Source organism: Felis catus, chromosome A3, assembly GCF_018350175.1.
Source record: "Felis catus isolate Fca126 chromosome A3, F.catus_Fca126_mat1.0, whole genome shotgun sequence".
NCBI lineage: Eukaryota > Metazoa > Chordata > Mammalia > Carnivora > Felidae > Felis > Felis catus.
Window position 1 is genome coordinate 15,387,608 of NC_058370.1, and position 10,911 is coordinate 15,398,518.

Sequence of the window (10,911 nt, forward strand, 5' to 3'; positions counted from 1 at the left end):
GGGCTCAGGCGACTCAAGCCTGGGCAGGGACAGAAATCAGAAAAGAGAAGGCTACACTGCCATCTATCGCCAAGGACAGCCTTATGCACTGAGCACCCACAGGTCCATGTTCACCTTGCATCCCTAACGGGGTGGATGGAGAAGCCCTGGGTCTTTCCTGGTTCATGGCCTGGGGCAGGGACTCACAAGAGGATGAGAAGGATAAGACTGGCCAAACACCAAACCACCAAGCTCTTCCGTCTCCAGACAAGCTGCCCTGATCTCTCACATCCAATGGTGGGTAGAGCAGAGAAGGAGATAAAAGCTGTCCTGGGGTGGGCAGAGGAACATTGAGAGAAGGGGATAAAGCGAGAGGGGCATGGAGGGGGAACAGAAAAAAAAAAGGCAATGCGGAAACAGAAAGGGGCAGAGGGAGAGCAAGGGGAAGAGAGAGAAAAGAGAAAGGGATGGTGGGGAAAACAGAGAAAGAGAGAGAGAGGGAAAGAAAAGGGGTGGAGAGGGTGAGGACTGAGGGCTAGGTCTCTGAAAGAACACAGAAGAAACTGCTAGAATTGGTGCCTTCATAGGGCACGGGGCAGGGGGAGGAGGTCAAGGGTGAAAGACCCTTTTTGTTGTTGTCGTTTTCACCTTTCGGATTTTGGTCCGTGTGACTGCATTACTTGTACGAAATAATGGTTTGATTTAAAAAACCAGTTAAGGGGCGCCTGGGTGGCTCAGTCAATTAAGCATCTGACTCTTGATTTCGGCTCAGATCGTGATCTCACGTTTCGTGAGTTCAAGCCCAGTGTCAGGCTCTGTGCTGGCGGCATGGAGCCTGCTTGGGATTCTCTCCTTCTCCTCTCTGCCCCTCCCCTCTCTCAAAATAAATAAACATTACAATAAATAAATAAACAGATAGATAATGAAAAACAATCAAAGAACCAATCAAAGGACCCCAGTTTTGCCAATTTCTGTCCATGTGGCCGCAAGCAAGTCACTTGCTAGACTCCTGGTCTAGAACACGGGACTGTCATTAGCTACATCAAGGGTTGTTTTGAGATCTCGCAAACAAGTCTCGCAGCCCTGGGTCCGGGGCACAGAGAAGTGTTGCAGGCCCCGGCAATGAATGGGAGTGACTTTGGAAGCATTCCATCCCATCTCTGAGCCTGTTCTCTCTTCCACGTCCCTCCCGCCGAAAGGACAACTACCAACCTCCCAAAGAAAACGCTATTACACGAGTAGTACACGAGCCAAGCCCTGAGTGTATGTTCACTGGCTCACAGTTGATCCCTCCCTGGACTTCATGCCAGGATGACCTGGTCGCCACCACCCCCTCCCCCACCCCACCCCACCCGCCATCAATCCAGAGTCGGGAGAGACAGGGACAGAAAGGTTAAGAATGGAGGCCATGGCCCTTCCCCCAGTGCTGGAAACGGTCACTTTATTGGTTGGAAAAGACAGAAGCTGTGCTCGGCTCTGGAGGGAGTGCAGAGGCCAGAAAGAGGGGAGCCCAGCTGGGCTGGAGCCAGGCAGGGCCGGGCAGAAACTTCCACTCCCCCACTCCTCGGGTGGTGGTGGCTAGAGCTGGAGGAAGAAAACCATAATAATACATCAACGGCAATACGCAAAATACTAGACAAGAAGACAGAGCTTAAATTCTGGACCAACCCCCCCCCCCGACTCCCCCCTTCCAACACACACGCACAGCAAAGCGTCACCTTCCTGAGGCCCTGGGGCTCTGCCTGCACTTCTCTGCAGGTCCTGGACTCACCTCTTCTGCTTCAGACCTGCCCGGAACATACCTGGGTAACCGTGGCCCAATTGACCACTGGGGCCTTCCTAAGGGACAGCCATCATTTATCTCCCTCAAAGCCCTTCTGCCACCAGGAATGTCTCCATTCCTTGGGTTAAGCTGGGATTCGCTGGTCAAGGAGATCTTATTGATCTCATTTTACAAGCAAAATAATTGCAGCCCCGGGAGGTAAAAAGTCTAGTGAAGTGAAATCCACATCCGGGTCTTCCTGGCCACCAAGTCCAGCCACCTACTGGCAGTCAGGGAGGCAGGAGATGATTGGCATCACTGGAGAGCTCTGGGCCCTTGGAGACCGTGGTTCCCTCCCAGGCACTGAAGGGACACCTTGAAATAGCACCCACAGGGCCTCGGGCACACCCTCCCCTCTCTGTAGCCTCAGTCCTCTCACCTGGGCAATACCGGGCCCCACCAGTGACCTGTCAATCCCCCGGGGTGAGGGCTTATCAAGGCAGCCCCACCATCAATACTGAGATGTCAACCAAAGGGCACTTCCAGGTTCTTGCTCCCCCTGCACCTCACCCCACAACCGACCTTCCAGTCGTCCCTGAGGGCTGGCCAGGATCATCCCTCTGCCAAGCCTCCTCCCTCCCACCACCACGCCACCTCCCACCCCATGAGGCTTTCTCCTCTGTTCCCCCAGCGCTCAACCCTTCCCCCAGTGCAGCACTGATGACAGGCTCTCGGAGTGTCTGTCCATCCATCTGCCTCAGCCATGGGGCTGCAAGCCCTGTGAGGAAGGGCAGTGGACACCTTCTGCCCCAGCACCTGGCACAGAGACCTGGTCACAGTGCCCGACGTCCCCAAGGGCCAACCAAACCCGAGTTTGGGGTCTTGTATTTACTCCCTCACACTTACTCTAGGACTTGATATTGTTTTATTTTTAGTTGTTACTAGAGGAAGAGAGGCTCCACAATCCTTTCCTTACATGGGCAGAGCCACCAGAGGTGGCCAGATGTGGCCCCGGCCTGCTACAGAGCAAGTGCCCCTCACACTTCAAATATACATTTGATGTCTGCCGCGTGTGTCCTGAGAAGCCACGCTTTGGGCGAAACTAAGGATCAGCCTTTGGCCTCCCACTGGCCACATGCAAAGAGCCTCTCACCTCCCCACCTGCTCCTGGCACTGTCCACTGTCCTCTCTCCCAGGGCACAGCTGCTCCCCCAACTGCTGACTTTCTAAGTGCATGCTAAGGCAACAGAGGAAACCTCTTTCCCTCACAGCCCAATTCATCAGCCGTCCCCTCTGCCTTCACATACGTCCCAAACATAGCCACCTGCCTCCCCTGGTCTATCACCTCCCAGCTGACTCTCGCAGGAGCCTCCTAGCTGGTCTCCTGCTTCTGCCACTGCCCCTCTACAGCCTATTCTCCACCGGGCAGTCAGAGCAATCATTTCCAAATCTGAGTCAGAGCACGTCCATTTCCATGGCGGCCACATCTCCGGGTCAAGACTAAAGTCCTGTAATGACCTATCAGGCCCCTAAGACATGCTCCACTTACCCGTGACCGACCTTCCTCTTCCTGTGCCCTCCTCGCTCTCACCCAGCCTCCTGGCTTTTCATGAAACACCAGGGATGCTCCTGCTTTTGCACCTGCTGCCCCTGGCCTGTGACACTCCCCCCAGATATCCTCACGCTCCCTCCCTCAAGTTCTGGCAAGTCTTTGTTCAAGTGCTGCCTTCTGGGTGGGACCTTCCCTGAGCATTCCTGTGGGGGGAAAAAAAACGGCAACCCCACTTCCTGCCCACCCTGCCCCACCCCTACTCCCCTTCTTTTTTTCTCCGGGGTACTTTTCTCCCTCGAACAGTCTACAGAATCTACTTCCTTATTTATTTTTCTTTGTTGCCCATTAGCACATAAAACCCGTCAGAGTTTCTGTCTGATTTGCTCACTCATGGGCCGCCCTCAGTACCCAGAGCTGTGCATGGCACATGACAGATAACAGATACTTGCTGACTGGAGGAAAGCAAGTAAATGGACAGACATGAACAGAGCTGTGTTCGCCAGGTCCTCCTTTTCAACCATCTTTACCCATAGGCATCAGTGCACTTCCTTCCCCCCTCCCACCTACCTCAGAAGACGGGAGTGATGCAGGACACCTTCCCGCAACCATTGTAGCAGCATTTCAACAGGCCAGGACACTGGCTGTCCACCTTGCACTGGTCCTGGCAGAGGCCGAGCTGGGGGAAGTCAGTGTTCACGTGGGGGCAGGAACCTTGCTTTTCTGGGGACAAAAAGGAGCAACGGGAAGTGGGCAGAGGGGATGCCGGGAGATGAACACCCCTCCCGGCACCCCCCCACCCCGCCCCCGTGTCACAAACAGTAAAGCTGCCCGCCTGTCTGAGTTGATCCCAGAGTCGCCTAGCAAGACCGTCTGCAGACCTCTCCTCCTCCTGCTCCCTCCACCCTCGATTTTGAAATCACAGGACGTGAGGTCGAGGCCCAGCTCTGCCTTTTCCTATCTCTGCGGCCTAACGTGGAGAACAGAAATGTCCCAGAGCCGCTGTGCCTTCGGGTGCTACGTGAAATCAGCGCTGCCCACATCATGGGGTTGTTGTGCAGCCATGGGGGCCATGCACATGCACTCCTCACCGAGAACCAAACTGCTTTGCCACAGTGATGAGAATGAGCACTGCTGAGTTAGCACTTGCTTAGCTCCTACCGTGTGCCAGCCATTATTCTCTGCACTCGACATATATTAACCCCTCTAATCCTCACAATAATTCTACAAGAGGGAGAGGTACTGTTAATATTTCCTCAGGTTACAGATGAGGAAACTGAGGCACCAAGAGGTTAAGTAATTTGTCTATTACTCCACCCATGGAGGCAGGACTGGAAACCCAGGAATCGGGCTTCAGAGTCTGCGCACCAGACACCCTGCTGCTTCGTAAGCTGTGCACGTGTGAGGGTTTGCACACCCACGGTCTCTTCACTCACTCCACGCCCCCCCCTCCATATACTCTCTCATCCGTGGCTCACTCACAGACAACACCGCAGAGAAGTGCTGCTTACAGTGTTCTTGGTGTAGATCCATTACCTCCTCTAATCCTCACATCAAGTATTTCCTCTGTCGGGGCTGTTTCTAACCCTGCTCCTATCTCAGACCAGGAAAGTGAGGCACAGACAGGTGCCACCAACACCACACCGCTGGTAAGAAGCAAAACCAACACCTGAACCCAGACTGTCACCACCCATTTACACGCACACACACACACACACACACTCACCCTATGCTCAACTTCCTGGGTCAAGGAGAAGGGAGCTGGGCTCAATTCCCAGAAGCCCCAGGAGCAAACCCAGCCAAAAGTCAAACACAGGCACAGAAGTGGCTGATTAGCTGCGGAGGACAGGAGTGGCTGATTTCCTAGCACAAAGAAATCCATTCCCTTGCAAAGGGCAGGAGATTTGGATACTGGGCTTCTCTGGGACGAAAGGGAGTCGGGAAAGGGTTACCGACAAATCGCGCCACTGTGTATAGAGTATCTACTCTCCACAAACACATCTTCAGTGTGTTATTTCATTTAGCCCTCATGTTAATCCTACAGGGTTTGGGATTATTATCCCCAGTTTGCCGAAGAGAAAGCAGAGGCTTGGAGAGGTAAAGCGACTTTCTCAGGATCACATGACTAGCAGATGGCAGAACTAAGATCCTAGTCCAGGAGGCCATCTGGCTCCGTCCCTCTTCCTGCCTCAGTCTGTCCATCTGAGACAAGGGACCAGAGAAGACGGCACCTAACAGTCAGGCACTCCATCTGTCCCCAAGGACCTCTCTCGTCTGTCTGTGTGTCTGCCTCGTGCTTCCTCTGTCTCAAGCTCCACCTCTCCTTCTGGTCCTCCAGGAGCTGCTGATGGGCAGCTGATCAGCCAGCTGATGGGCCAGTCGTCCCTCCACCTCTCCGCTTCCTTGTTCATAAATCTGAGGTCTCTAATTATAAACAGTCCCAGCCACTACTGGTATCTTGGGAGAAATAACAGACCATGAAGATCACAGGGGCTGTATCCTGGATAAAGACCAGTAATCACAATACCTGGGTACCCCAGGTCATATCCCTGCTTCTAGCCCTCAGTTTTCCCTCTGAGAAGTGAGAAGCTTGGATTCCACCTTGTCTAAGCCCAGTCCCTGCTCTGATGACCGTCCCCATAGCCTGGTGGGAGGGTAAGCTCTAGCAAGGACCTTTTGTGGACCCCCCAGGTCTTCACATAATTCCCTCTCTCTCCTTACAGTGGAAGAGATTGTTTTAAAGAGGAGGAAGGGGGAAGGGGTGCTCTGGGAGGAGTCCCAACTTCCTTCAAACCAGCCTTCCAAGAAGGGGCAAAAGTTGAACTTCGCTAGGACTCTTGCGGAGCTACGGAGTGACGGTGCGGCCTGGGCACGAGCCTTTCTCTGACGCTCACAACCACATCTTTAAGATGGGCTCGGCGCTCCGCTAATTCTGTAAAGTGTCTTTCCGTCTGGACAGGGGAAGCCAGGGGAGTCTTGCCAGGCCAGGCGCTCCAAGTCCTTCCGCCAGAGCTGGGGGACGCCCCAGGGGAGGGACTCCGAGAGGCCTGAGCGCCCCAGGTGTTGGGACCCAGCCCACTCGCCTGCCCCGGGCTTCCCTGCGGCTCCAACCAGCCGCGGAGGAAACTGCGAACCGGGTGCCCTGACCTCCGGAAACACCTTCCAGCCTGTGCTTGCCCGGAAATCCGTCACGCACTGGGGAATGGAATCCGGCCAGGGGTGGGGGACCTCCCTTCCCCCGCTCCCCCGCTGCGCTTCAGCGACGCCTTTGTCCCCCCCCTCCCCCCGCCCGGGGCCCCGAGAGGGAGCGCACGGCGGATCGGGTTCCATCCGTCTCCACTCTGCAGGGGTCCCTGGGTGCGGCGGGAGCGTCCCCCTGCCCCGATCGCAGCGCTCTGCCTCCTCCAGCGCACGGCGCCCTTCCCCGCCCCGCACGGGGCGCCCCGGGGTTACCGTCGGGCAGGTGGCAGATGGTGGCGCAGCCGGCCTGGCAGCACTTGAGGTTGTCGGCGCATTGGGCGTCAGATTGGCACTCCTGCGTACAGTTCAGGTCCGCCTGCAGCTGGGGGCACACGCCCGTTTTCTCCGCTTCTCTGCCTGGGAGGCCGACGGTCAGTGGGGCCAGGAGCCCTAGTCCCGGAAGACGCCCAACTGGGGCCCCAGATCGCCAGCTCCTAGGAATTAAGTCTCTGGCCCTAGGCGCCCCCCTTACAGCCTTCAGAGGGCCCCACCTCCAGGCCCGGGGTCCCCGACACTTGTGAGTACAGGGTTTACCTAACCCTTGTCCTCAGAGCCCTCAATCCTCGGGGGACCCCCCCCCCGCACAGCTGAGCATCTAGAAGCTTCCGATGTGTCGGCAGAGGGTCCCCCCACCCGCCACTAAGTCTCCACCTTCGGCACAGAGCCTCTGGCCCAAATTTCAGTCTTCGTTGGTCTCCCCCACCTCCAGCACATTGGACCCCACACCTTCAGCTCCAAGGGTCACCACCTCCAGGCACCAGGGAATCCTCAAATTTTGGTCTTCATGGGTGTCCCCACTTCCTCCCCCAGGAATCCCCATTCCTCCAGCTCTCAGAGAGGCTACGTGCAGCTAGCCCCGGGCTTGTCCTGGTGCTCCGGGAGCGGCCCCTCTGGGCGCCGGGGTACCCCCGCCCGGCTCACCTGGGACAGGGGAGAGGCCGAGCAGCAGCAGGCCGAGGAGGAGGGGGACGGCGTGAAGGCCGGGGCGGCAGGCAGGCATGGTGCTGCGCCGGGCGGGGTGCAGGTGTGAGCTGCCGCCCGGATGCGGGGATTTAACGACGCGCGCGGGGAGGAGTGGGGCAGGGGTGGGGCGACGCCGACGGGGGGGAGAGGGCTCAGCGGCCACCGCGGGCGGGCTGCCACCTCACTCCGTTTCACAATCCCCCAGGATCAGATGTCACTCTTGGCCCCGGTGGGAACCAGGAACCTGAGCAGCTTCCAGGCCTGGCGCAGCTATAGACCAGCTGCGGCCAGACCCTTGTCCCGCTCCTCCCTTCCCTCCTACCCCCTGGGGCCTGAGCACCGAGCTGCAGTGGCGAGGGCCGGGCCTCTGACTCCTGAGTCTCCCTGTAATGCCCGGAGAGGGAAGGGCAGGGCCCACAGGAAAAAGCAGTAGAGCCTGGGGATTAAGTGGTTAGATTTGGGGCAGCTAGATCAGCGTGTTGAAGGGTTGAAGGGTTAGTGATGGAGGGCTAGTGTAGTGATACAGAGCACACGGTAGGGGCTACAGAAAAAGCAGTTGTTTTAAATAAATGAACCCATTTGGCACAGAAACTGAGGCCCATGAAGGTGAAACCCCTTTTAAGAGCTTCAAACCATTTTGGACATGTTTCTCTCTCCCTCACCTTGTCTTGTCCTGTCTGTTCGTTTCCTTTCTTTCTTTCTTTCTTTCTTTCTTTCTTTCTTTCTTTCTTTCTTTCTTTCCTTTTTTTCTCCATCTCTTTTCCACACCAACACTCTGTCAGGGCTGACTGTGTGCCAGGCTCAGTACTCATGGTCTCATGGAGTCTCATCCATCTTCCCAGCAGAGCTATGAATCGAGAATTACTATTATCATCAGCTGTATATGCCAGTCAGAGATTTCGACCTTTCCCTCAAGGTCCCATGCAAAGCTCTAGAGACAAGGTTCTGGACCCACATCTCCTTCCCTTCAAGCCCTTGTGTTTTTTCCCATTCCATCATAAATATTCACTAGGTGCCTACCACGTGACACATATCGGGCAAGACAGCTGGTGCAGAGAAATGGAAGGAGCCATCTGGCGTTGACTGCGCGGTGGTGGGGTCTGGGTATGATTTCATCTTCATTATGTCCCAGCTGAGGAAACTTGAATGAATCACCTCCCTGTTCTGAGCTTCCACTCTGTCATCCACAAAGATGGCGACCGTATAAGAATTCAGGGAGAACATGAATGTAATGCTACTGCCATGGACCCGCTGTGTACTCACTGAGGGCTGGGTCCACTTGATTGGCATAGGAACTCCAGCCTGGACACACAGCACGTAGTAGATCAGCGAGTGTGAGAGCTCGATAAATGGTGTCTCCTGTAACCAACGAACCTGATAAGTATATACGCAAGCTTTAGAATCCAGGCTGGCAAAAGTTAGGGTTACCCAGGGCATTAGACAAGACCCTTCCTGCACCAACAATCTGAGGCTCTGTAAGCCCCAGGAGGTCTTTGCTGCTGGAGGCTAGAGGGTATCTGGGGCACCGACCATTGGGATGACCGGTGAGTAGGGCTTTGGTGACATGAATATATCAGACCACTGTCCCCACAGATGGCTCCTGCTAAAAGAGGCCGAGAATGCCTCCCCCACCTTCCCATGCCCGTCCTGGGGAATAGAGATGTGCCATGGTTGCAAGGGGCCAGGGCTGTTTACTGAGGTCGGAGAACAGTCAGCAGCAATGAGGCAGGAGCCAGGTGGGGGACAGCACTAGGCACACTCCTGAAACTCAGTCTAGGGCATACAAAAGGCTAAAAGCCTTTGGACCCAGTTGGCTACTGGGCTGTATTCAGCCTTGGGCACAGCTTCTTTCTTACACAGCTACCCAGGCAGGGAAACTGCCCAGCCATGCTCCTCCCCAGCCTTTACACCCCCCACCTCCCAACCCCGCCCCACCTTCCCTACTGGTTGGCTCCGGCTTCTTGCAGAAATGCCACTTAGTCTGAAGCTGAGGGGGTTGGGTAGGCCAGAAGATGGAGAAGAGTTTCCTCTGCCAATGGCCGACAGCATGAAAAGATGTTTCACTTTTGTGATCCTAGGCTCTGTGCTAAGAACATGCATATATATATTTCCCTTCTCCGTAAAAAGTAATAAGGGCAGAGGCTTTAGAACCAATACATTTGGGTCTGAGTCAGGGATTGGCCACTTCCTGGTGTTAAATAACACAAGTTAAATGGAGTAAATTTTAAAGACCTAATTAGCTTTGCTAATTGATTCATGAATGGGGCGGCATTCCTTCCAGCAAGTAGAGGGGAGCTCCAAAGGGGGCTACAGAAAAGGAAAGGTTTTTAAAGGTAAAGAAGGAGCAGAAAAAAGGAAATCATTAACAAAGTATCTATTTATTGTCTTGGGCAAGGGTCACCCTCCTAAGAGAAATAGAAGGGGTGAATCGGTCAGTTTCCTAGGGCTGAGCAGGAAATTCCCATGTTGACTAGTGAAAAGTTACATTTCTAGGGGGTTGAGACTGCAGTCAGGTTGGGTGTTAAGTCTTGGTTTACTGACTTGGGGCCTGAACTTAGTTGAAGCCATTTGGGGCCTGTGGTTTTCTTTTTAAAATCACTCCCTTTTTTTTTTTTTTAATTAATGTTTATTCATTACTGAGACATAGAGAGAGACAGAGCATGAGCAGGGGAGGGGCAGAGAGAGAGGGAGACACAGAATCCGAAACAGGCTCCAGGCTCTGAGCCATCAGCCCAGAGCCCGACGCGGGGCTCGAACTCACGGACCGCGAGATCATGACCTGAGCCGAAGTCGGACGCTCAACCGACTGAGCCACCCAGGCGCCCCTAAAATCACTCCCTTTTGACCAGAATCTCAGCTTAACTGAGAAATGGGCTCAAAATTTAAGGCATTAGCTATACTCTCGGCTACTCTATAGTTCTTGCGGCTTCTGCTGATCCCTTGGGTGGCATTCACAGGTCATGATGTTTTTGGTCGATCGCTATGATATTCACAGGTTATGACTTCAGGTTCACATGCTTTCAATTGGTCATCTTTGTTCCTTTTTTGACATTTCAGTCTCAGAGAGGTCATTTGCTTGGTGGTTAGTGGCTATGAACACACATTTAAAGCTTTTGAGAGAGTATGATTACGATTACTATAAACGGGATAATTCCCAATATTTGGTCTGCCCTTCGAAGCCATGGTCCCCAAGACTCAAGCCAATCAAAATTAAATAAGTGAAAGAGAGACCCCACTGAAGGAATCGCTCTTTCAAGCCAAGTAGCTTACTCAGTGATCTTATGTAATTGAATTTCAACTCCCCCAGTAGTGTTAATCCAGGTATAGCAGGTGGTGTCGGCCACAGCAGACATCCCCTGGTTCAGATAAAACATAATCAAAGGGCTATTTTATTATCAAGAACAACTTTGGCCAGAGA

The 10,911-nt window shown here is 54.3% G+C and overlaps 1 protein-coding gene across 2 annotated transcripts; it reads right to left on the reverse strand.

Moving 5' to 3' along the window:
* Positions 1-1,403: 1,403 nt before the first annotated feature.
* WFDC2 (WAP four-disulfide core domain 2) lies at positions 1,404-7,606 on the reverse strand. Of its 2 annotated transcripts, none has more exons than XM_003983428.6 (4): positions 7,452-7,606; positions 6,744-6,887; positions 3,861-4,013; positions 1,404-1,563 (listed from the first exon to the last, which is right to left on the reverse strand). In XM_003983428.6, the coding sequence occupies exons 1-3, from the start codon at positions 7,528-7,530 to the stop codon at positions 3,862-3,864; spliced, it is 375 nt and encodes a 124-aa protein (XP_003983477.2). In that variant the 5' UTR covers positions 7,531-7,606; the 3' UTR covers positions 1,404-1,563; position 3,861. The 2 variants fall into 2 exon arrangements, with proteins under 2 accessions (XP_003983477.2, XP_011279016.2); XM_011280714.3 differs by having other exon boundaries at positions 6,744-6,920; positions 7,452-7,591.
* Between the last annotated feature and the right edge of the window lie 3,305 nt (positions 7,607-10,911).

Excerpts from the sequence above, each read along its gene's own strand:
- WFDC2 (XM_011280714.3), bottom strand. The coding sequence starts at position 7,530 with ATGCCTGCCTGCCGCCCCGGCCTTCACGCCGTCCCCCTCCTCCTCGGC. Across the intron at positions 6,921-7,451 it reads CGGCCTCTCCCCTGTCCCAG|GGCTCCTGGCCCCACTGACC; the intron begins GTGAGCCGGGCG and ends TTCCGGGACTAG. Across the intron at positions 4,014-6,743 it reads CATCTGCCACCTGCCCGACG|AAAAGCAAGGTTCCTGCCCC; the intron begins GTAACCCCGGGG and ends TTTTGTCCCCAG.